Source organism: Gymnodraco acuticeps, unplaced genomic scaffold (genome assembly GCF_902827175.1).
Source record: "Gymnodraco acuticeps unplaced genomic scaffold, fGymAcu1.1, whole genome shotgun sequence".
Classification (NCBI taxonomy): domain Eukaryota; kingdom Metazoa; phylum Chordata; class Actinopteri; order Perciformes; family Bathydraconidae; genus Gymnodraco; species Gymnodraco acuticeps.
The window spans coordinates 36,887-63,271 of NW_022990614.1; the positions used below are offsets into that span (position 1 = coordinate 36,887).

At 41.5% G+C, this 26,385-nt stretch overlaps 1 protein-coding gene across 1 annotated transcript in view; it reads left to right on the plus strand.

The window, feature by feature from the left end:
• Nucleotides 1-212: 212 nt before the first annotated feature.
• nsd1b (nuclear receptor binding SET domain protein 1b) overlaps nucleotides 213-26,385 on the plus strand; it is a 28,823-nt gene continuing 2,650 nt past the window's right edge. The window contains 24 exon segments of the mRNA XM_034229035.1: nucleotides 213-843; nucleotides 1,744-2,606; nucleotides 4,918-5,059; nucleotides 5,813-5,985; nucleotides 6,182-9,349; nucleotides 9,352-11,959; nucleotides 12,587-12,699; nucleotides 12,847-13,099; nucleotides 13,549-13,649; nucleotides 14,433-14,475; nucleotides 14,901-15,115; nucleotides 16,411-16,548; nucleotides 17,262-17,385; nucleotides 18,288-18,488; nucleotides 19,295-19,474; nucleotides 20,460-20,616; nucleotides 21,004-21,209; nucleotides 21,295-21,407; nucleotides 21,884-22,030; nucleotides 23,259-23,381; nucleotides 23,463-23,579; nucleotides 24,274-24,415; nucleotides 24,557-24,663; nucleotides 25,976-26,168. Of these exon segments, the coding sequence (XP_034084926.1) occupies nucleotides 1,761-2,606; nucleotides 4,918-5,059; nucleotides 5,813-5,985; nucleotides 6,182-9,349; nucleotides 9,352-11,959; nucleotides 12,587-12,699; nucleotides 12,847-13,099; nucleotides 13,549-13,649; nucleotides 14,433-14,475; nucleotides 14,901-15,115; nucleotides 16,411-16,548; nucleotides 17,262-17,385; nucleotides 18,288-18,488; nucleotides 19,295-19,474; nucleotides 20,460-20,616; nucleotides 21,004-21,209; nucleotides 21,295-21,407; nucleotides 21,884-22,030; nucleotides 23,259-23,381; nucleotides 23,463-23,579; nucleotides 24,274-24,415; nucleotides 24,557-24,663; nucleotides 25,976-26,168 (9,610 nt within the window). The 5' untranslated portion in view covers nucleotides 213-843; nucleotides 1,744-1,760.

Sequence of the window (26,385 nt, forward strand, 5' to 3'; positions counted from 1 at the left end):
ACTGGAAGACTCCATTTTGAAGGGACCGGGTGTGCAGAGACTACACAGCAACTCGTCTCAGGAAAGGAAACCCATCTGTTTTTCCGGGTAGCCTGCTGCACAATTTCTCTGCCTTTCCGACGTGTTAGTGGAGGACATTTTGAATGACTTCCATTTATTTATTTCGTCTTATTTAGTGTGCTGACCAAGTGCGTTTCGAGGGGGTTGGTGGTGTATGAGATGCCAGTTTGTTGGCACAACTTTGGCATGTGACATGTTGGTGATGGCAGCCTGGTTTAGGTTAATAATTGATGCTGGTAATTAAGAAGAGGGGCGGGGCCAGTTTTTAGAGGTGTCATGTGGACGTCTGGTGTGTTTTCTTTTTTATAGGTGGCTGCCAGCTCAGATTTTCTTAGTTTTTATTTCTAGGAAAAACGATTTACGGCCCCTTCTGCTCTCTATGCTGTGGACCGGCTGGGAGGGAGGCAGTGGTGACGCCTGGCAGTGCGCACAGAGAGAGGGGCTGACTTTCAGAGTATGCAGGCAGGAAACAGCCATTCAACAGAGCAGGGATGTATACACGGCGAAATATAAAGTAGTTATCTCAAAGCAGAAGGGGGAGTGTCGCTGCCTGAATCTCTAATTCCAGGGGCCGCTGGACCAGGCTTTAGCGCATGTAGAGAGAAGGAGGGAGGAGGAGGGAGGTGCAGGGGGCAGTGAGAGAGTACGTTTCACAGGATCCGGGCCTAGTAGTATTGCCGCTGGGACTCTCCTCATCCGCTTTCACAAAATTGGAAATTGGCACATTTAATGGGCAAAATGAGCGGGTTGAGGGTCATGTTTGCGCTGAACGACAACAGAATGGTAAGATTCTTGCGACGGATCCCGTGTCATTTGGCGTTTTCTCCGTGATTCTGTTGTTTGATGCACACATAGCCTGCATCTGTCGGGGAGGGAAGTGTGTGTGTGCGTGTGCGTGCGTGTGTGTTGGTGAACTTGTTTTGTGTCGTCTCGTTGTATTATGTAGCGTTAAGTGTTTCTCTTCTCGTGCAAGCATGGAAGCCACTGCACGCAATGATCGACACACACAACACACACATGCAGTGGCACACACCTATGCACACGCGCGTGCACGAATGGGTCCATTTTAATTCCAGTTGGTGGCTGCAGCCGGCTTGTTTAACGACGGGTAGATGTTATAACATGACACGCTGTCATTGATCGTCTTTATTCTGTGAGTCCACAATATGCACGAGCTTACTGGCTGATGACCTTATCGTGTTGATGTCATTTTCGTCACATCGCGATAATTTTCCTCAAAGGCTTTACAGCGGCTGTTGTGATGTTTTGCGCAGAATCTCTCCCAAATAATGTCATATAAGGTCGACCCGCTCTTTGTCAGTGAGTCTGTTTACGTTGTATTCTAATGATCATCATGTGAAGCAGATTGGGTTGTTTTTCACGGATTTCAGGTCAGAGCTGTGTCGCTTTTTCTTCAATATATCTCATCACCAGCTGCTTGGGATAACTTTGATCAAGCTGCAGTGATGTAACACAGATTGTAGGGATATGCTGAGAAGAAACATGGATGAAGTGTACTTTCTTTGAGGATAATAATAGGATTATAAAATATACCATTAATTAAAACAAATGTCAGTCTAACAAGCTTTAGCAACAATTTGCAGGTGTTTTAATAGTCATCCAAACTTAGATTTTTTTAAATCATTTTTTTGGTATGCTAACAATTCTCTGTTTGTGTCACAGGGAGGAACCATGCCAGCATGAGTGGGCCTCACCCAGGCCCTGGCAGGGAGACTCATCAGTCCGGCTGCCCTTTGACCCCCGGGCGCGACCTCTCCGCCTCCAGACACCATGACCACAGGATCGGGTTAAACATGTCTGCCTCCTCCCTCAAGCATGCATCCATGTATGGGTTTACAAAAACGGAGCACTCCTCCTCTTCCTCCTCTTCATCCTACAGTCCTCTGAGGAGGCTGCAGCATCTCACATCCATGGTGAGCCAGCCGGACCTGGTGCTGCCGGTGAGGGAGCCGGAAAGGAGCTGGGAGTGGGGGGGGAATAAGAAGGAGAGGGGGAAGGAGATGGAGACGGACTCCTGGGCTGACTGCACGAGCGGGGATTATTCTGGCAGCCAGAACACAAGCAGGGAGGAAAACTATTGTGGCTCTTCCTCTGGACCAAAACAACCTGTGGTCCAGAGTAGAAGTCGAGACATACCTGCAGCTCCTGACGTCTCGGAGAAAAAGACAGAAGGTCTGTTCTCAGGTCCGCCCAGCCCGGCCTTCTCTCTGGACAGCAACAGCCCCTTTGCTAACGGCTTCCTCCACTTTGAGTCCTCTTTGTTTGAGGATGACGATGAAGAGCAGGAGGCGGTGTCCCCTCTGGACGGAGGCTTGGATAAACACGACAGGCCGGAGAATCTTCTCCCATCCACTCCTGGAAACGTGAATTCAGACTCCAAGGATGCTACCCTGTCCTCAGCCAAGGTGGTGACCCGGTCCCAGTCCTCGGGTCAGCGCCGGAGATACTGGGACGGCTCGGATGACGAGTGGGAGAGCGGCTCCGAGCTGCTCCTGCTGGACGATAGTCCCACAAGGCATTCAATGGCAAGTTTTCCAGTTATTACTCCAAGTAAACAGATTTTCAGGTTTTATTGTCACACCGCCATCAGGTAGACATTAGTTTTCAACTTGGTGTGACACAACAGGGCAAACTTCACTATAAGTGTATTATAGTATAGTATAGTATAGTATATACATACATATAGATGGACACCATTTCATATCCAAAAATATGATAAGTTGAGAGGATGTTTAACATTGTAAATCTGGCTCAGAAAGGAATACTACTCCGAACTGGAAGTGTTGATCCCTGACTGATTAGGTATAAAATACAAGTACACACTAGCCGCGTTCACACCGCAGTACTTTTCCCACTTTAGTTCCGATATAGTTCAGAAATGTCGCGTTCACACCAAAAAGAGCCGGAACTAAAATTAGTTCATCAGAACCTTTTTACCCCCTTTTCTGTCCCTGCTAGAGAGCAGATACTTTCGTGGGAGAAAAAGGTTCCTATTTCTGATTAGCTCGGCGGATTGCAAACCACGCCCTGTAAAACTGCCAAAACGTTTTGTGAAGCCACCATTTTATTATGTACAGCAGCTTCTACTGAAGCCAGTCCCCAACTCCGGGGACTTCCGACCGGGGACTTCGGGTGGCAGTATACGCCGTGAAGTTGTTTGCGGCCTGCCAATAAACCCGAAGAAGAAGTGACTTCAGCGGCTTTATTTGCCTAATCCTCCCTCAGGAACTTATTCCGGTGTGAACGCGATCCGTACTTAGTTCATGAGAACTAAAGAGTTCTCATGAGTCATGAACTAAGTTCTCATGAACTAAAGTGGGAAAAGTACTGCGGTGTGAACGTGCCTACTGTCTACTAAAAGACTAGAACTTATTTACCATGTTGCTGGATTACTGTAAATACTGAACACATGCACTGTTTTTCACCAGAATGTCGCTCATTGTGAATAATGTGTGGGCTCAGAGATGTCAGAGCTCCACAAATGTAGCTCGGTCATTGATAAATAAATAAATACTCTCTTGCTTATTTTTTTACAAAGAACTGAAGGTCAGCTTCTCTAGAGGTTTTCAAACTGTGAGGAGAGCTGAAGGGTGAGACTATGCAAAATGTGAAAGGCACAGGTGTGAACAGAAAGTTAGTTATTGTGGATTGAAAGCTGATTTGGCCTAATCACCTATTGTCAGACTCAGCAGTATCAGACAGTCAGCTGCAGAGCGGCAGTTAATGGAGGCAATGAAAGTACCTGAAAACCCCTTAGGGCCTGATGGCAAAAATCACACCTCCTCTCTGAGTAATAACTGTGTCAGATCTCAACACACAGACATGATAAACATGTTTTTACATTCAGTGTGTCTTAGCTACGCTACGCAAGCATCTTTTCAGTAAATATTCATAAAGCCACTCAGAAATCATAGACTTTCTTCAGTATCAAAGTAATCAAGTGATCATTTTCTGTACGCTGCAAACAGGGACTGCTAATTGCTTATTCTGCACTATTTTAATGGTATGAATTTGCTGAAATGTCAACAAACATAGGTGAAAAGAAGGGTGCTTAGAAGATGAAAATGTTTTACTTCCTGTTTACATTCCCCAAAGCTTTATCGGAAATGTAGTCCAAAAACATAAAGCATAATTATCCCCCAAATAAAAGTTATACAAAGATTATTTATATGACCAAAATAACCATTTAATATAAACTTTATGTGTTGCATATATGGATATGTTTTGTCAGCGCTGAGGCTACCCTCCACAGGGTTCATATATTACCGCAAACGACCTGTAACATAATGCTTATTCATTGCCACAAGTTCTACTTTTGTTTCTCTGCCTCTTTTGGGTGCAGATTATTCACACTAAAACGTGGCACTGCTCAGGAGGTGACACTAAAGCCAAAGCAAAACAACAACAAATAACAACTTGGATGCACCTGTTTTTGTGAATCAATGTTTCGTCAAGTTCCCCAGGATAACAGCTCACAGATCAATCAATGTTAACACAGCATTTTGACTTGTTTGAGTAAGAAAAGCCTTGGTGTTGCTAAAGACATTAGTGATGGCTTTGTTCTATTTAATGCCCCAGTAAACATGTGTTCTCAATTATGTGTTTGGTTGAAATGAGTAGAACAAAATGTTTTAAAGTCATTTGACTCCTCTCACAATGAGTGCACGAGCACAAGGGCCAGATTATTTTGGATGCAATACAGAAAACACAGACAATTAAATGACACAACAAGCGCAACCAACACACCTGTAGCTCTTACTGGGTCAGAACACAAAACAGTATCTAATTTGTATTTGTCTTATTGTAATATTCTGTCTTTATCGTCATGTTGAACAGCAGAACAGCCTCAAGAAAAAGGCTGTGCCATCTCTGAAGTTCTTAGAGGGTGAAGTTATTTGGGCAAAGTTAAACCGAAGACCATGGTGGCCCTGCGAGGTGACCGTTGACCCCGCACAGGGAATCTATCACAAAGTGAAAGGTGGGCCTGAGACATTGTTGACTTCATGTGATTGCCTACAATGTACAAGGATTGTTTCCCTTGTGGTACACTGTGGATTGTTTGGTCGCCTGTATAAGACATCAGCAGCTGTAGCATAAACTGATGGGTGATTCAAACTACACAAAAAGGATAACAAGATAGTCTTAGATTATAATTTATGACATACATTGGCATGCCAATTGCCATATTTGGTCAGGTTACCAAGTGGAGGAACCACGATACCAGAAAACATCTAATACAATCCTTAAGTTAGATTGTAAAATATAGAATTAAAGTCTCCCATTTTACCTTTTGCTATCAAACATGGAATTTTACTAAATTTAACTCATTTTTCACTATACATTACTTTTTAATCATTTGTCAATCAGTTGCATCTATAGTTGCAAAGACGGATTCATACATTTATTGTTTACTATTTAAGAAAATGGCCAATTGGTTTGACTGATCCCACTGATTTTATAGTTTCTGTACTTGTCTTTGATATTCAATTAAATATCTTGGGCTCTTGCAAACACTCATTGACAATTGCTACCAATTTCTGACTTTTTTTATAGACTGACTATCTCATTGATGCATCAATTAAAATAATAGTTTCTTGCTGTCCTAGTTACATCAACCTGTACTGTTAGTTTTCTTGCATTTTAAAGCTTCCTTTGCTTAGTTCCTGTTCAGAACAAAGTGGATTTAATCTGAGTATGATGAGATTTAAACTGATGTTTGTTGTTGTCTTAGAGCCCAGTGACCGGCCCAGTCGGCTCTACCATGTCAGGACCTTTGGGGAGCCTTTGGAGCTAACCTGGGTGGAGGAAAAATCAACTCACAGTTTCCACGGAGGCTTTGAATTCGATCAGCTCCCCCTACTGCGCCGGAAAGGGAAGCAACGGGAGCAGAACTACAAAAACATTGTAAATACTTCTTCTCGGCATGCCCTAATAAAAAGTTGGTCTAAAGCATCATCATTGCTTGGTTATCATCATGTTGGACAACAACAATTATGTTTTCAGACTTGGTCAGGAATAACTAACATTGCAATAAACACATTATTCTTTATACTGCTATGTATGAAAATACTGAGCAGTGTTTGCCTTTATCTTTCCGTAGATTGCAAAGCGTTTACAGGACTCATGGAAATCCAGTGTGGCAGAAGCTGAATTTGTTGTCCAAGCAAGACACCAAATGTCTTCTTCCTTTCCTTCGTTCATAGACGATGACTTTCAAGACAGTTTCTCACCGGAGACAGAGCGCAAGGCCAATCCAACTTTTACTCCCTCCACTTCACCGACCCTTCCTGAGACTTTCTACATGACCAATGGGTCCATTTCACCCCCAATTACAACTCCAGCAAAGCCAAGCACTTTAAATAAATCATCTGGAAAGAAGCAACCAAGTAAATCATCAAAGGACAGTTGTAGTAAACACTCCAAAAAGTCAAAGATATTGCGTAATAGTCCTGACCAATCAGAGAGAGACAATGGAGAGTGCCCATATTCTGACATTGACTCTGTCCCTAAGATTTTGTGTCCTAAAGCACTTGAACGTCAGTCTAAGATTACTCCAACTCAGCCACTGGTCACAATTGTTAAAGAAGTGAAGAAGCAGCCAGAGATTCAAACTGGTCTTTGGTTCAGTAAATCAGGCAAAGACAGACGACCTAAAACAACCAGTTCAAAGTCGGACCGCACTCTCTTCAGTAAGGTGCCCTGTAAGAAAAAAAACTCATTTGCAGCAAGTAAAAAGTCAGTACTTCCTAGTTTCTCCACCTCCAGTGAGCAGCTGGGGTTTTCAGACAGGCATAAGACTCCTGGTGAAACAAAACTGTCACCTGAACAGCCAGTACATTTGAAGTGTAAAAACACTGTGATTGCTAACAAGCCGTTTGTAACAACCAGCAGTACCCCTTACAAGTCAAGTTTGTCAGACAACCGTAAGACTCTGGAACCGGCTGAATCAAATCTGACAACTGAACAGTCACAACATTTGAAGTGTAAAAACACATTGGTGGCTAATACGTCTTTGGGTACAACTGCGAGTCCCACAGAGCATTCATGGTTTTCAGAAAAGCATAACACTCTGGTACCTGCTGAAACAAATCTACAACATAAACAGCCAGGACATTTTAAGTGTTTTAACACAAAGGTTGCTAATAGGCCTTTTAGTACATATGTCAGTACCAATGACCTATCAGGGTTGTCAGACAAGCAGAGCTCACTGGTCTTTGATACGTTAGACGTGCCCTTTGATAAGTGTAGATATTCAAAGGATAGAAAGACAGACTGTGATACAATTGAACCTGTTACAGTCTTACCATTGGATCAATTGGGTAGGTCACATGTTAAAAAAAACATAAAACCCAGCCCACTCATTTTCAATGATCAATCAATGTTGAGTGTAAAGACAGTCAGTCAAACTCCACATTCAGACACAATTGCTAATTATAAGGTCCATCCAATCGACAGGATTTCTGACCAAGCAGACGAAAAGCATAGAAAAAAGTTGAGTGTAAAGAAATTCAGCAAAACTCAACACTCAGACCCAATAGCTAGTAAAACGGTCCAAGTAATTGACAGGATTTCTGACCAATCAGAAGAAAAAGAAAGTGAGAAGTTGAATGTAAAGACATTCAGTGAAACTCAACATTCAGAGACAACAGCTAGCAAAAAGGTCCATGTAATCGACAAGATCTCTGACCAATCAGAAGAAAAGCAAAGAAAAAAGTTGAGTGTAAAGAAATACAGCAAAACTCAACACTCAGACCCAATAGCTAGTAAAACGGTCCAAGTAATTGACTGGATTTCTGACCAATCAGAAGAAAAAGAAAGTGAGAAGTTGAATGTAAAGACATTCAGTGAAACTCAACATTCAGAGACAACAGCTAGCAAAAAGGTCCATGTAATCGACAAGATCTCTAACCAAGCAGAAGAAAAGCAAAGAAAAAAGTTGAGTGTAAAGAAATACAGCAAAACTCAACACTCAGACCCAATAGCTAGTAAAACGGTCCAAGTAATTGACTGGATTTCTGACCAATCAGAAGAAAAAGAAAGTGAGAAGTTGAATGTAAAGAAATACAGCAAAACTCAACACTCAGACCCAATAGCTAGTAAAACGGTCCAAGTAATTGACAGGATTTCTGACCAATCAGAAGAAAAAGAAAGTGAGAAGTTGAATGTAAAGAAATACAGCAAAACTCAACAGTCAGACCCAATGGCTAGTAAAACAGTCCATGAAATTGACAGGATTTGTGACCAAGCAAAGGCAAAAAGAGATAAAAAGTTGAGTAAAAAAGAAGCCAATCCAACTCAACATTCAGAACCAATGGTTGAAAAAAAGGTCCATGAAATTGACAGCATTTCTGACCAAGCAGAAGAAAAAGAAAGTCAGAAGTTGAGTAAAAAAAAAGCCAATCCAACTCAATATTCAGATACGATGGTCAATAAAAAGGTCCATGAAATTGACAGCATTTCTGACCAAGCAGCAGAACTAGAAAGTAAAAGGTTGAGTCAAAAAAGAGCACGTCTAACTCTACATTCAGACACGGTGGTCAATAAAAAGGTCCATGAAATTGACAGCATTTCTGACCAAGCAGCAGAAAAAGAAAGTAAAAGGTTGAGTAAAAAAAGAGCACGTCTAACTCTACATTCAGACACGGTGGTCAATAAAAAGGTCCATGAAATTGACAGCATTTCTGACCAAGCAGCAGAAAAAGAAAGTAAAAGGTTGAGTAAAAAAAGAGCACGTCTAACTCTACATTCAGACACGGTGGTCAATAAAAAGGTCCATGAAATTGACAGCATTTCTGACCAAGCAGCAGAAAAAGAAAGTAAAAGGTTGAGTAAAAAAAGAGCCAGTCTAACTCAACATTCAAACACAATAGCTGATCAAAACTACACTGTAGTTGACAGAATGTCTGACCAATCAGAAGAAAAGGAAAGTAAAACGTTTAGTGTAAAGACAGTCAGACAAAATCCACATTCAGACATGTTGGCTACTAAAAATATCCATGCAATTGACAGGGTTTCTGACCAAAGAGAAGATAAACAAATACAAAAGTTAAGTGTAAAGAGCTTCAGTCGAACTAAACATTCAGACAGAATGTCTGATGAAATAGTCCACGTAGTTGAAAGAATGTCTGACCGATCAGAAGAAATAAAAATTAAGAAGTTGAGTGCAAAACGAGTCAGTCATACTCAACGTTCAGACTTGGTGGCTAGTCAAGAGGTCCAAGCAATTGACAGAGGCTCTGACCAATCAGAAGAAAAGAAAAAAAAAAGTTGATTGTAAAGAGAGTTAGTCAAACGGAAGATTCAGACACACTGGCTCATAAAAAGGTCCAAGTAATCAACAGGGTTTCTGACCAAGCAGAAAAGAAAGAAAGAAAGCAGTCGAGTGTAAAGCGAGTTTGTCAAACTGACGATTCAGACTCAAAGACTGATAAAAAGGTCCAAGTAATCGACAGGGTTTCTGACCAAGCAGAAAAGAAAGAAAGAAAGCAGTCGAGTGTAAAGAGAGTTTGTCAAACTGACGATTCAGACACAAAGACTGATAAAAAGGTCCAAGTAATCGACAGGGTTTCGGACCAAGCAGAAGGAAAGGAGGGTAAAAAGTTGAGTGCAACGAGAATCAGTCATTCCCAACATTCAGACTTGGTGGCTAATAAAAAGGTCCAAGCAATTGACAGGGTTTCTGACCAAGCAGAAGGAAAGGAGGGTAAAAAGTTGAGTGCAACGAGAATCAGTCATTCCCAACATTCAGACTTGGTGGCTAATAAAAAGGTCCAAGCAATTGACAGGGTTTCTGACCAAGCAGAAGAAAAAGAAAGAAAGAAGTTGATTGTTAAGACAGTTAGTCAAACTGACGATTCAGACACAAAGACTGATAAAAAGGTCCAAGTAATCGACAGGGTTTCGGACCAAGCAGAAGGAAAGGAGGTTAAAAAGTTGAGTGCTAAGAAGATCATTCATACTCAACATTCAGAGACAGTGGCTAATAACAAGGTCCAAGTAATCGAAAGGGTTTCTGACATGGCAGAAGAAAATACTTCATCAGCCAGGTTAAATGTCGATGCTTTTGACCCAGTAGCAAGGCTAGAAATGCAAACAAGTCTGCTCTCCAAGTGTAGGCTACCTTTTGTCAAATTAATACGCAAGGACATGAAGGGTAAGAAGTTCCTTAATTCCACTGTGACCCTTAATCCCAATGACCAACCTGGATGTACAAAGAATGAAATACCAGATGCTGAAGTACCTGAAATGTCCTCTAAACAATCAGATTGGGTGAACGGCAAGGCAAGTATCTCCATTGATCGTGCAGTCAGTTCAGAATCCATAAAGATCTCAGTTAAGAAGGTAAAAGCAAGTGGTGGGACAGGTGTCCTCCGTCTCTCGTCAGAATCATTACCAGATAAACCTATTATTACATCCAAAGTGGCAAATGTGCTTGATGAGTTGGGTAGTCAAGAATCGGAAAGGGTATCAGTTTTAAATGTAAGCAACATGACTTACTCATTGTCAAACCAATCAGAAGGTAGGAAGACTCTTGCATCCAATGAATCAAGCATGACCACAGACCAGTTAGGCAACTCAGAACAAAAAATGACCTCTGCCAATAGTACAGCTTTTGATAAAACTCCATCTTCTATAAAAGCCAAGAAAGTTGTCTCCAAATTAAAGCTGGTTTCAGATGAAGTCAATAGAATCGTACTCCTTGAGCAGCCTACACACCTCCCAGCGAGCGGTCGGTTGATGACTCGAGCCCTGAAGGCCATGCAGGAGGTGGAAGAAAGAAAGCGAGAAAAAGTCAGAAAGAAGGCAGAGCAGACAGAACTCTTAAATCCATACAAAACAACTGAGAATGTCGCATGCAACTCTGCATCTAACTCCAAACTGGACTTTTGCACTGAAATTAAAACTCGTACTGACAATGATTGTGATCAGGACACTTCTAGCTGTAGCACTTCTCCTTTGACACGTCCTGATTCAGCTGACTTTGATGTGAAGAGTGAAGATGAAGATCTCTCAATATCCTCAACTCCTCCAATGGACTTCATACCCCTTACCTCTAGGGTAAAGGCAAAGAATGAAGATCAATCCTCTGACATGCAGCACTCGTCGTCTGCACCTTCCTCACCATTTTCTTTTATCAATTCCTTTAAAAACGTTGAGGAGTTATCCTTCCAGTCCCTGACAAATGAGGGTGAAGGTAAACCCATCTCTTTCAAAGCAGACACAAGCTACAAGTTCAGCACTTTTCTCATGATGTTGAAGGACTTGCATGACACTAGAGAGCGAGAGGGGACCCCTTTAGAGCTTGAAATTGGGCCACCAAGTGCACATGTGAAGGAGGAACCTTTAGTGATGCCTGGGGAGGCTACATCCGCAGGCCAAGATCCACAAATTAAACAGGTTAACAATGATTCAAATTCAAGTCCAGACAAAGTTGAAAACAAACACAATGAGGAGAGCACAAGTCAGACATCCAAGAGGCCCTATAAAAGAAGAATCAGCTCAACTATGGTAAAAAAGAAAGCCAACCGTGAGGTGCCTTGTCGTCCCGCCAGGTCTGGCCCTGGTTTCCCAGGACTGGAGTCATTGCCAACCACAGACTCTTCATCAGGACTCGATTGCTCGTCAAGAGACAAGTCACTGTTTGGCATAGAGACCAGCAGCTGGGAGAGGCACGCTGGAGGAGCTGAAGGAGTAGTTGGGGAGGAGGATGATATGTGGAGTAGAGTAAATGAGAATCTACAGAACATGGTGCCTTTGGAGCAGAGGGGATGTGATACTACGCTGTGTCTGGAACAGCCAAATGGCCTCGTTGCAGATGGTACTGAGACGACCACGAGCTTCATGCGCGACACTGGAGGAAGTGACAAGGCTCCAAAAGGTAATACTAGTTTATTGTCTGCCCAAAGTAACTAAGCACAATTTGATCCACATATTTGGTGCATTCAAGTGCTGTTAAGACGACAATAAATTGTAGTTATTGTATGTTTCTCAAATCAACAAGCTCTGGACTTTGACCAACTCTTGCCTTTCTTGGTTAAGGTTTTTCCATGTATTTACTCAATTTTTGGTGTAAACTAGGCCCAAAGAAGTTGCTACAACAACATAATGACAGGAAACCACACCAAGAACTCATAGTACTGTGGTTGTTTATAGATAACCAGCCAGATGTCCATAGCCCCCGCCATTTTACAACATGTCATGTCACTGATGTAATTTCAGATTTCAGAATATCTCTCTGAGAGGGGGGTGTTCATTTGAATTCTTCTTGTGAACAGATTTAACACAACCCATTTGAAGGCAACATTAGACTGTAGGTGTCCAAAGCAACTGTTCTTTGTTTGATTGCTACGTGTTAGCAATCAAACAACTAACTCTCACAAATAGTGGTGCCAAGGTAGAAGAGCGATAAGATACATGAAAGTCTTCTAATTTATTCTACATCATTTCACACTATAACCAACAAATACTAAAAAATATAGTGTATTTCCTCATATATCTTTTTCAGCACACAAACGAATAAGAAAACCAAGCAAGAGACTGATTGAATGGACTGAAGAGTATGATCAGATTTTCTCCACCAGGAAGAAAATCAAAAAGCCTCTCCAGTTGATTGGAAAGGTAAAACTCATACAAAGTATGATCTGTTGTAATGTTGTTGTTACAATACATAATGCTATGGCATTAAGCCTTCACTATCACCTCTCGGGCTACACATGAACCTTTTATCAATTAATGACAATTAAATAAAGTTATTTGTTTCGACAGGAAACTCAACCCGTTATGTCCGAACACCCGGGATCTGACAGCAGCTCACAGGACGACCACCCCTCCTTGAATTTGCCTCCTGAGATACAGACGCCACCTCCTGAGGAAATTCCTACAACAACACCGTCTGAACTACAAATTCCCAACACTGAAAACACATCTTCCCAAGATGCACCTGTACTTTCCATCGACACACTAACCCCTCCTCCTGAAACTGACCATTTGCTGACAGAAGGCCTCGTCAAAGGCAATGGTGAGTAAGGAAGTGTTTGAGTCTCTTGTCAAAGGGCCTTCACTTTAAGAAGAACATTTGTTGTTAAAGATTCTATCCTGGAAGATTAGGTTTTCCTTTATTGGACCTTAACTATGCAAACTATGATGCTTAATAATAATAACTTCGATTTATATAGCGCCTTTCAAGAAACCAAAGGACGCTTTATGATAGAATGAGGGGCGGACAAAAATGCAAACAACAGGGACGAGAAAATAAGAAGATAAAAAAAACTGGTCACAAAAATGTAGAGGAGAGAGTTAACTGAGGCTGAAGGCCCTGACAAACAGATGTGATTTGATTGCTTTTTTCAGCGGTCCTGATTTCAAGAGGGAGGGAGTTCCAGAGGGTCTTAAGCTAAAACGATTGCTTAACACTGACTTAAATATACAACAATGCATTGAGTCTTTTGTGTTACATTTATTTCACAGGAAGCGCTCCTGTGCTGGAGAGGAAGCGGAAGAGGAAACCCACTCAGAAGATCCTGGAGTACTGTATGGAGGCAGAGGCCTCAACGGGCCCCAAGAAAAAGGTAAATATATCTCTGTTGAATCTGTAGTAACACCACACACACAGACACACAGACACACAGACAGACAGACAGACAGACAGACAGACAGACAGACAGACAGACAGACAGACAGACAGACAGACAGACAGACAGACAGACAGACAGACAGACAGACAGACAGACAGACAGACAGACAGACAGACAGACAGACAGACAGACAGACAGACAGACAGACAGACAGACAGACAGACAGACAGACAGACAGACAGACAGACAGACAGACAGACAGACAGACAGACAGACAGACAGACAGACACACACACACACAGACACAGACAGACACTCAACTCCCGCACCAGACATTTTTTTTTTACGCTGCTAATGTACATTCTCAAAGATATTGAAGTGACTGTTATTTTTGTATATATTGATTGTTGTGCTTTTATTTAGGTCTTAATGTGTGCATATGTATAAATGTGTCTTTTGATTGTGTATATATAGGATATACATATTTGCACACATATTTTTATATATATTTGTTTTTGTATTCGGGATTGTGGGAAACGGTATTTCGATCTCTCTGTCTGTACACACAAACTAAAAGATTGATAATAATTTTGACTTTGACTAGTACATCTGTAATTCTTTTATTTTACTGTAGAATTTCAATTGAATGCTACTTTAGACTCATCTAAATCTCAGAGGCAGATATTGTACACTTTAATTCACGTCATGAATTAGGACGTTTTAACGGTGATGTTTTTCTGCTGTCACTTTTACATAAATATGTCTCTCTTGCCACAGGTCAAAACACTGAAGAACAATTCAAATCCTGCTCCTCAGACAGGTCAGTGAATCATCTTACAACAGTCTATATTTATACAATAGTTGAATGCATTATAAGCATATATTAATCATTTCCATTGTGTGCATTTGTTTTGTTTGAAAATAACTTTAAAATGTTAAAATAAGTCAAACTGAAGCCATGTTTCGCATCGCATCTTCAGATCTGAATTTGCAGACAAGTAAAGATTATTTTAGATTTAAAAATATGATTTTAAATAGCCCAGAATCTAGATAACAAAAACAAAGTTTGGGATGGACCTGCTCTGTGTTAACTCTAATAAACAATTGTTTAACCTCAATTTCTGTTTGCTGCTGCATTTTATCAAATCCAATAATAGTAATTTATTCCAAAACATTGTTTCTTTTAATCTTGTATTTTTAACCTGCATTATTCTATTATTTCTAACACGTCTTTCTTACTCCCAGATGCTGGACCGCCATCTTTAAAATCAAAGAGTCGGCAGCCCACAGCCTCCAGCTCAACAGAGGTTTCCTCCAGCTCCACCACAGACCCTCCTCCCAAATCTCCTGCCCCCTCCCCTCCAGCACCTCCGTCACCTGAACCCACGCTGGAGGAAACACCATCAGCAGACATTGATGCTCCTCAAGCCGAGGACAAGAAGGAGGCGACAGAATCAGAGGTCAGCCCTTTTTCCTCTTCTTCTCCTTATGTTTGCAGGAACTGTCACGGCTGGAGGGCCAGGTATACACGACCCAAATGCAGACGATTGGTTGAAAACAAAAAAAACATTATTTGCGGAACTAGTCAAAGTCAACTTTATTGTCAATCTTCCAGTTTGTGTGTACAGGCAGATAGATCGAAATACCGTTTCCCACAATCCTGAATATAAAAACAAATGTATATAAAAATATGTGTGCAAATAGAATCAAAGACACATTTTTACACACGGCCAGGCAAACAAAGTAAAACAAGGCAAAACATAAAATCGCTCAGAACAAAATCCTTCCATCACATACAGAGCAGAACTCTCTCCCCAGTGAACACATTCAACTTCGACAAGGAACTGACAACAAGTGAAAGACGAAAATAACTTAAATACCAGCACGAGTGATCACCAAGATACAGGTGGGGGGAGGGGAGGAAAGACACAGGAGCACCAGGTGAACACAATCAGCCAATCAAACACAGAGACAGGGGGTGTTTCTCAATGTCGAGGACGCTTCCTTAGTAGGACATGTCTTCCGAGTCAGGTCCTTCAGAAGCGAGGCAAGAATCCTTCCTAGCCTCGGAAAACGAAGAATGGTGGAACAGGCTAACAGGTGTGCAGGTGTGCGTCATATGCGAGGCCTCGCCTTAAATGGAGCGCAATTTCCGCCAAAGATTTTGGAAATTGGTCCGTGCGCAAAGCATTGTGGGAATTTTCACACCGCGGAGGATACACATGTGCAGCTTCGAAATGTCCTGCAACGAAGTACGCCGGCCTCGGTAGAATTCTAAGGATCCTGGACATTGGAACAGTCCTTCGCCGGGACTCGATGACGTAGCATCCTTGAAATAGTGGCTCTGGAGGACCCTTCCTCGACATTGAGAAACACCAAGGAAGTAGAAGCAGACATAACTAGGGGGTGCACACCTTTCAGAATCAAACGGGAAAACACAGACAGATCTTGACAGGAACTGGCAGATGAGAATACAAAATGAGCCCTGATTTATGGATGTAGTAAGTAAAGTTATTTTATTTAATTTTTTTATTAGAAAATGTGCTAGTTACATTTTATTTATAATATAAACATAATATACACACGGAAAAGAGCTATTCCACAGGTGATTTATGGACACATTTATTTGATCTATATAAAACACAACTCGTAAAAATAAAGAACACTCCACCACCAAAACCAAAATACATAAATCAATAAACAAGAAAAACATACAAAACTCATACAAATCACAATAACACCTTATTTTCTTTAGGCTGAGCCGTCCTGCTTGGATCACAGGTTCTCCTCCATGAATGACGACTTGTCGCTGTGTGACGATCCTCTGTCACCCTCAAGGAAGATCATAGGGGACCGAGGGGGTCCTGCATCCTTAAAGGAGAACATATGTCAGGTGAGCTTCCTCCTAAAGTCCCAATGTACTGATGAAGAAAGTTATAATGAAACTTGTGCTTTTCAAATATGGAAAAATATATTACACAGTAGTATTCATGTGTTAGTAAGCCCACTTTTTAAATAAATTCAGTCAATTCATGTTGAAAACATTTTCTAACAAATCTTAGCTTGAAATAGACCCTTCATATTTCATCTTATTATAATCACTCTGAGGCGAAGAAGATAAATGAAACCCTATAGAGAGCTGTGATGTAGGCGGTTTTTTTCTTAAAGCATATTCATGTATCGAGCCTAATTAACTACATTTTGTTAACTTATAACTTAACTTTCGAGGCAATATACCTCACCTCTATAAGCGGCCCAGCCCTTCGTATATTTTTCTGTATGTGGCCCCCGTGAAAAAAGTTTGGACACCCCTGATCTACAGCATATTGTCTTCAGTGACTGTAATGTTATGTTAAATGTCTGGTTCCTTGTTTTTCATATGAAATATTTTTCCTTGTTGATTTTGTCAGATAAAGCTGCTTTGATACAAGAACATTGTCATGCTTTATCTGGCAATAAAGTATTATAATATCATTTTGTACAATAAAATCACAATTCACCAATAAAACTTCACAGAAAATAGAAACACACCTTTACCTTCACAGCTTCTCATTATTACGCCTATGTTATGAGGTGTTTTAAAGTGGGTTGTTTTTGGTGTCTCAGGTGTGTGAGAAGACGGGGGAGCTGCTGCTGTGTGAGGGTCAGTGCTGTGGAGCCTTCCACCTGGCCTGCATCTCTCTGGCTCAGGCGCCCAAAGGGAAGTTTGTCTGTCCAGAGTGCAAATCAGGTAAATCAACGGGAAGTAGTGGAGTACAAATACTTCGTTACTGTACTTAGGTACATTTTTCTGGTATCATTACTTTACTCCAATACTTATTGATCTGACGACTTTTTACTTTCTACTTCTTTCATTTTGAACACAAATACCTGTACTTTCTACTTCTTACATTTTGAACACTAATATCTGTACTTTCTACTTCTTACATGTTGAACACAAATACCTGTACTTTCTACTTCTTACATGTTGAACTCAAATACCTGTACTTTCTACTTCTTACATGTTGAACTCAAATACCTGTACTTTCTACTTCTTACATGTTGAACTCAAATACTTGTACTTTCTACTTCTTACATGTTGAACTCAAATACTTGTACTTTCTACTTCTCTCATTTTCCAAACAGGCTGGTTCCTTTAGTTTGAATGTGTGTTTGGTGCGTGATCATTATTATTTCGAGTCATTGCGTGCCTATTGATTTGAACACGATCCGTGTATCCATCATTTCCTGGTCTTCTCTAAAGAAGAGGGACCAATGGAAACGTTGTCATGTTGCCGTTGTTCAGCATGGAAACATTCATTAGCTAACAATGACATTATTGTTCTATTAATATAAAGGGAGGTCAGGTACTCTTTAAAGCAGCTGCTAGTTATGGGTACTTTTTACTGAAGTACATTTCAAAGCCCATACTTCTTTACTTTTACTTGAGTAAAGAAGTTTAGTCAGAGTATTTTCAAACACGAATATCTGTACTTCTGCTTGAGTAAAGGATGTGTGTACTTTTGCCATCTCTGCCCGTAACTCAGCTGAATTAATATAATGCCAGTTTCCATTGGGGTCCGTTTAACTGTTTGCAAAATAACAAAAAAGCAATTTGATTTTTTTTGTTAATTTTTACTTTCTCCTCCCCAGGAGTCCACACCTGCTTTGTGTGCAAAAAGCGCAGTGCTGACGTGCGGCGATGTATGATTCCTGTGTGCGGGAAGTTTTATCACGGAGAGTGTATCGCCAACTTCGCCCCGACCGTACCTGTGAACCGAGGTTTCCGCTGCTCCATCCACGTCTGTCTCACCTGCTTCATCACCAACCCCAACAGCCCCTCCGTCTCCAAAGGTAGAAGATTGTTGGGAAAATACTGAATGTACTCTTCCAATATCAGAGTAGCACAAGATAACTGTAGCTGTGTACATGACAGGATGTATGATGACCTAGAAGAGCATCAGGACTGCTTTAGGCAAATGATAGCTATGTGATTAACATGATGATTCAGCCTCTATGGAGAGAGACATATGACAAGCATGCTCATTTCTGACGTGGAGCTAATCTGAAGTAAACATTGAAGACTGCTTTCTATTCCTCCATCTTGTGACTGTAACTCCCTCTCTTGGATATCAGCATGTGAAGGACACTGTTCAGGAACTAGTTGATGCTCTGTATGTGATGACTACTTCCATTCTGGATTTAGAAATACATGTATCCTGATATTGAAGCTCAAGCTGGTGACGACAAGGGATATTTTTCTAACGTCCAATATGATGAGGACAGAAAACATTTATTGTTTGCAGTTGTTCTCACCGTTAGAGCCCTGAGAGTAGGCGTTACGCTCTCGCTGACCTCCGTCTTCAGCCACTGCACCTTGGTGGACGCCGGCCGGTGGATTTTACACACCAGCTTCGCCTGGCCGCCCACCACAGCTGTAGTGTTTTCTGGGTAACCTGGGTTAATCAGAGGCCTGGAAACCCGCAGATCTGGAAGAAAAACTACTTCCATTCTTGAGAGGATAATAAATACATGGATCCTGAGATTGAAGCTCAAGCCGGTGACGAGTGAGAGTTTTCTAACAAAGATGTTTTAGGGTAATGACCTCTGTTTGTCTGTTGCACCTTCCCTGCTCTGACTGTCCGTGTATCCTTCCGCAGGTCGTCTGGTTCGCTGCGTGCGATGCCCAGTAGCCTATCATGCGACAGACCTGTGCATGGCCGCCGGCACCGTCGTCCTCTCCAACAACAGCATCATCTGTCCCAACCACTTCACCCCCCGCCGCGGAGTCAAGAACCACGAGCACGTCAACGTCAGCTGGTGCTTCGTCTGCACCGAAGGTACGGATTCAGGAACATGTGAAAGCATTTCAACTTCAGTGTGATGAACAACTAACAAACCACTCGGTGGCAAAATAACAAAATGGCAAGCTGACAGAAACACTTAACCCACATATTGTAAAGTTGTTACAGCTACAGTGTTATTGGTCTCCACCAATTCCAATGACCAGCAATTTGCTTACTTTGTTATTTTGAAGTGTAGACAATAAGCTGAAAGCGATTACAGAAAATAGTAGTAACCTTAAAGGTCACCTATTAGGCAAAATCCACTTCTCCATGTCTCCTCTAGATCAACATGTGTTCCCTCTTCTTCATGTCTCTTCTACATCAACATGTGTCCCCTCTTCTTCATGTCTCTTCTACATCAACATGTGTCCCCTCTTCTTCATGTCTCTTCTACATCAACATGTGTCCCCTCTTCTTCATGTCTCTTCTACATCAACATGTGTCCCCTCTGTGGAAAGAGACTCTGAAAGTTTCAGGAACAAAGATTCTCTGTCTTTTTGTCCTGATCCATTTCTATAAAAACCTGTCTGAAAATGAGCTGATCAGATTTTGGCCACTTTATGATGTCATAACGATGTGTTGGCTTGTGTAACCATTAGCCAATCAGCAACCAAGCCAAAGTAACCCCCCCCCCCACCTTATCACCTGAATCTCCTCCTAGAGCACCATTTTGTTCTTTTTAACCAAATCTCTCTCAGAGGGGCGTGGGGAGGGGCTCCTTATTTTGATCTAAAGTAACACAGAGAATCAGCACTTTGGAAACAGGGCTGAAACAGAGGGGATTATGGGTAATGCTGCAATGATCTGTTTGGTATTTGGAGCCAAACACTTCAGAGACATGTTTTGTATATATCTGAGACCTGTGATATATTGATGAAAAACAGTATAATAGGGGACCTTTTAAAGTAGCTCTAGCCAACCTTCACGCCCACTAAAACAATCACCAGTTTTCACGATGTGTCCTCCTCCCGTCCCGCAGGAGGCAGTCTGCTGTGCTGCGAGTCCTGTCCCGCTGCGTTTCACCGCGAGTGTCTGAACATGGAGATGCCTAAAGGAAGCTGGTTCTGCAACGACTGCAAGGCCGGGAAGAAACCTCACTACAAGGACATCCTCTGGGTGAAGGTCGGCCGCTACAGGTCAGTGCTTCCCCTTTTTTACAGAATTAAAAGTCACCTCAGGCTGAATTATAATAACTCTGTTCATTCACCCGTGGATCTTAGAACAGCAAACTCCCTATCTTTTTAATATGGCTTTTAATTTGGGTTAACTTTCCATTCTCACTAGTATCATTGTCTATGTTTTACTGTATTTTTCTTTTTTAAATTGTTTTATTTGAACCTATTTTAATTTCTTGTCAGCTTTAATTCACTGGGATTTCATTAGGATCACTGTAGATGTTTTATCTTGTTCTGTATCTATTTTAATATTATTTTAATAATGTTGTAATGTTTTCTGTAAAGCACTTCGGGCTGCTTTGTGCATGAAAGGTGCTATAAAACAATGGTTTCTCCTGTTCCATAAAGGTGGTGGCCAGCGGAGGTCAGCCATCCCAAATCGATCCCAGAGAACATCCTGCGCATGAGGCACGACGTCGGGGAGTTTCCGGTCCACTTCTTCGGCTCCAACGACTACCTGTGGACCTATCAGGCGCGCGTCTTCCCGTACATGGACGTGGACGCCAACAGCAGAGAGAAGATGGGGAAAGGAGTGGACGCCACCTACAGGAAAGGTAATCAGTGTGCTCAGCAAAATGGCTGTTTGTTGCTTCCTTGGTTTTACCTGGTGATGGTCTGACTGTTGGTCTTCCTCCTTAGCTTTGGAGGAGGCGGCTGTTCGGTTTCGGGAGCTGCAGGCAGAGAAGGAGCTCCGGCAGCTGCAGGAGGACAGGAAGAACGACAGGAAGCCTCCGCCGTACAAACACATCAAGGTCAGGAAGGACACTTGTGGCTTTACTTATTTCTACCCTTAAAAATACATGATTTTTATCGTAGTGATTCAATTATGAGATGAATTATGAGTTTCTCATATTTTTATTTTTTAAATGTATTCTACTATTTCAACAATTACACAGTTTATAGATCCGAAAAAACAGAATGAGTAGAAGCGGGACGGCAGAAAGCATAGCTTAAAAAAACAAGTCCATGTTCAGATAACAAGACAGTTTCATTTCTCATCCTATTTTTATATAAGCTATGATAATTAAGATAATTATGATAATAGTTATTATAATTATTATTGATATTATCATTATCGTATATCCATATAATCTTTTTTTAAGTTAAGCCAAAGGCACTTAAAGGCATATAAGACTGTTTCTCATGAAAAATGTGGCTCTTTGATTAAATAAGGATGGATTAGATATATACATACTGATGTGTCATTTCACCTTTCTGACTCTTTCAGGTGAACCGACCAATAGGAAAGGTTCAGATCTTCACGGCCGACCTATCAGAGATCCCGCGCTGTAACTGCAAGGCGTCAGACGAGAGTCCGTGTGGGATGGACTCTGAGTGCATCAACCGCATGCTGCTCTACGAGTGTCACCCTCAGGTACAGAAACCAGAACTTTCACAGCCGGTTTAGAGATCTATAGATGGACACAAATAATAATTAAAGTGCTTTGTGTCCAAGTAGCAGAAATATACATTTTAAAATACACATAGATAAAGGGTTGTAATAGTATACCGGTATCACAGGTTAATCTTACATGCTATAGTCTCATTGCATTTATTTCGTTCAACAGGAGATGTACAGCTTTCTTATTTTGTACACCCTCCTTAGTTATTATAATAAAGTGTTCAGCAAGAGGTGAATTTTAGAGACTGTTGAAAACAATTTGTCCAAAACTGTTCAAGTCACCTATTATGCAAAATCCACTTCTTCATGTCTTTTCTACATCAACATGTGTCCCCTCTTCTTCATGTCTCTTCTACATCAACATGTGTCCCCTCTTCTTCATGTCTCTTCTACATCAACATGTGTCCCCTCTTCTTCATGTCTCTTCTACATCAACATGTGTCCCCTCTTCTTCATGTCTCCTCTACATCAACATGTGTCCCCTCTTCTTCACGTCTCTTCTACATCAACATGTGTCCCCTCTTCTTCATGTCTCTTCTACATCAACATGTGTCCCCTCTTCTTCATGTCTCTTCTACATCAACATGTGTCCCCTCTTCTTCATGTCTCTTCTACATCAACATGTGTCCCCTCTTCTTCATGTCTCTTCTACATCAACATGTGTCCCCTCTTCTTCATGTCTCTTCTACATCAACATGTGTCCCCTCTTCTTCATGTCTCTTCTACATCAACATGTGTCCCCTCTGTGGAAAGAGACTCTGAAAGTCTCAGGAACAAAGATTCTCTCTCTTTTTGTCCTGATCCATTTCTATAAAAACCTGTCTGAAAATGAGCTGATCATAACGATTGTTTGGCTTGTGTAACCATTAGCCAATCACCAACCAAGGTAACCCCCCCTCCCTTTATCACCTGAATCTCCTCCTAGAGCACCATTGAGTTCTTTGTAACCAAATCTCTCTCAGAGGGGCGTGGGGAGGGGCTCCTTATTTTCATCTAAAGTAACAGACAGAGAATCAGCACTTTGGAAACAGGGCTGAAACAGAGGGGATTATGGGATGCTGCAATGATCCGTTTGGTGTTTCAGCCAATCAGAGACAGGTTCTGTATATATCTGAGACCTATAATATATTGATGAAAAACAGTATAATGGGAGACCTTTTCAATCGAAACAAAATGCTGAAAGACGCTGAAATGTTTCCAGGTTTGCCCGGCGGGGGAGCGCTGCCTGAATCAGGCGTTCAGCAAGCGTCAGTATAGCCAGGTGGAGATCTTCAGGACGCTGTCCCGAGGGTGGGGGCTGCGCTGCGTCCACGACATCAAGAAGGTAGCAACACTACTGTCATTAACACTGCTGGTACTACTCAGTGTTTACTTCCCAGAGGATTAATAATGTTAAATGTTTCAGGGTCACTTTGTGAGTGAGTACGTCGGGGAGGTGATCGACGAGGAGGAGTGCCGGTCCAGGATCAGACAGGCTCAGGAGACCGACATCTGTAACTTCTACATGCTGACTCTGGACAAGGTACAGCTGCAGAGAGTGTGTGTTAAAGTGTGTATTCATGAAGAACACTGGTTGAGACGTCAGAACCAGAAATCTGGTGATAATTGTACCATCGTTTCAAAGCGCCACCTAAGTTTGTTGCTGTTGCGTGTTTGTGACCAATGATTCAGATCAGTCTCTTGATTTTAAAGCTTCCTCTTTGCTCGATGGTACACTGTGTTACCAAGTTTCATGAAAATCAGGGCAGGAGGTTTACCTGCTGACAAACACACAAACAAACCAAGCTTAAAACACAGAATTATTCCGTAAAAAAGGTCCAAATTTGATTTAGGAAAGATTTAAAAATGAAAAAATGCTTTCTTGTTTACATCTTGTGAAGTTGACTTTTAGACTATATCATAAAAATAGACGTCTTAAATATATTATTTATTTTACGGGAGAATTATAAGACACGATCAAAAAGGCCATTTGAACTAAACAAGAACCAAGACCAGGACCTCTTTGTGCTAACACATGTTAACACTACTGGTTGGAGATTGCTCCATTAAATGTGTACAATTTTACAAAACATTTCCCAGATTTGTGACTTTTTAGTAGAAACAATTGTCGGTTCTCTGCTTGCACTGGCTATAGCATTGGCATGAAAACAGTATTTAAAGTGTCCTATGTGCTGTGTGGAAGCTGCAGTTTCATCAGTTGTGTCTCTGTTTGTCAGGATCGAATCATCGACGCCGGTCCGAAGGGGAACGAGGCTCGCTTCATGAACCACTGCTGTCAGCCCAACTGTGAGACGCAGAAGTGGACGGTGAGCGGAGACACCAGGGTGGGTCTGTTCGCTCTCATCGACGTCGCTGCAGGTAAATATAACCGCTGACATGAGGGAGTTTGGTCAAACATCGACCATTCAATATTTGGTCAACGAAGAACCTTGTCATGTTTAATGGAAACATTGGTAAATAAGGAATTCTGAAGTGGAGGTATTTTGTGTTTGCGTGCAGGCACAGAGCTCACCTTCAACTACAACCTGGAGTGTTTGGGGAACGGGAAGACAGTCTGTAAATGTGGAGCTCCGAACTGCAGCGGCTTCCTGGGGGTCAGGCCAAAGGTCAGTGTTTCACTTTTCAGATCAAAAATCCTTTTATTACGTTTCTACAATGCATAACCAGGGGCTTGTCATTTAGTAATCGAAAGCAAAATGTATGCATATACAAATGAAACAATGGTTTGTACTGCTTATATGTACAAAGGGAAACATAAAGAACAACGGAAAACACAAACAAACAATAACGACTAAAGTAATCCCCTACATTCATTTTAGATGCATTCCACACTTGGTAAAATGATCTGTTAATGGTCTTGTGTGTGTGTGTGTGTGTGTGTGTGTGTGTGTGTGTATGTGTGTGTGTGTGTGTGTGTGTGTGTGTGTGTGTGTGTGTGTGGTGTGTGTGTGTGTGTGTGTGTGTGATGGTGGAAATGGACTGTACTTATATAGCTTATCAAAGCACTTTACATACTACATGTCGTTCACCCATTCACACCCAGTCATACAGCGCAGTGTAGCTTACTCTAGGACCTAACATTCACACACATTCACACACCGTTGGCCATCGGAAGCAACTCAGGGGTGTGTGTGTGTGTGTGTTTTACATGCATATATATTAATTTAACAATATTTCTGGTGTCTGAGGCTCACTGGCGGTTTACTTTTATATACAGTAGGATGTTTTTAGATCAATATTACTCCTGCATTCATGTATATTTAGCATGTTACTTCTGTAGATGTACAATAGTGTGCTAATTCCTTTATATACAGTAGGGTTGTGGGTAGTTTATTCTACAGCAATGCACCAGATATGGTATCGAAGCATTTTACAATTGATGCAAGGCAAATGAGGCTTTTAAAAAAAGTAGATTTTACTTCATCCCTCGGTTCAGAACAGACTTTCAGTGTTGTGAAGAAGTACAAAGGTGCTCAAATAAAGTAGAAGTATTTTTTAAATGTACTTAAATACTTAAGTTACCACTAACTGAGGTAAGACTTCTTCTTATTATGTATTTATTTCAACAAGGACCATGCATACAAATACATTAATCTCAAAGAAGAGATGAATTATGCCAGATTTGAGCTAATAGCTCATTTCCATCTGCACTCCTTAAAAAAGCACATCATAATTTAGTCTCATCAAAACAAAGGCTTTTCAAAAAGTAGATTTGACTTCATCCCTCGGTTCAGAACAGACTTTCAGTGTTGTGAAGAAGTTCAAAGGTGCTCAGATAAAGTAGAAGTATTAAAAAAAAATGTACTGAATTCTAAATGTATATAGTCACCACTACCTGAGGTAAGACTTCTCTAAAGGGGCACATCATAATTGAGTCTCATAAATAAAAAGCTATGTTAAAATCTTCCCTCTGAACAGAACAACCCTCCATCTGACGATAAAGGGCGTAAGATGAAGAGGAGGGGTAAGAGGAAGAAGGTGCTGGTGACCAAAGAGCGGGAGGACGAGTGTTTCAGCTGCGGAGACGGAGGACAGATGGTCTCCTGTAAGAGGCCCGGCTGCCCCAAGGTTTACCACGCAGACTGCCTGAACCTCACCAAGAGGCCTGCAGGTCAGTCATTTTGTGTGTACAGACAGAGAGATCGAAATACCGTTTCCCACAATCCTGAATACACAAACCTCTCTGGGTTTCTCCAACTTGGGATGTATCAATCAGGAGAGACTTCATGTTATGTTTAAAGAACATTTATTTACGCCATATGATTGAAATATTAATAGTGTTTGGCGATTAGACCCCAATCCTGATATCATATATCTAAAGGGGGAAG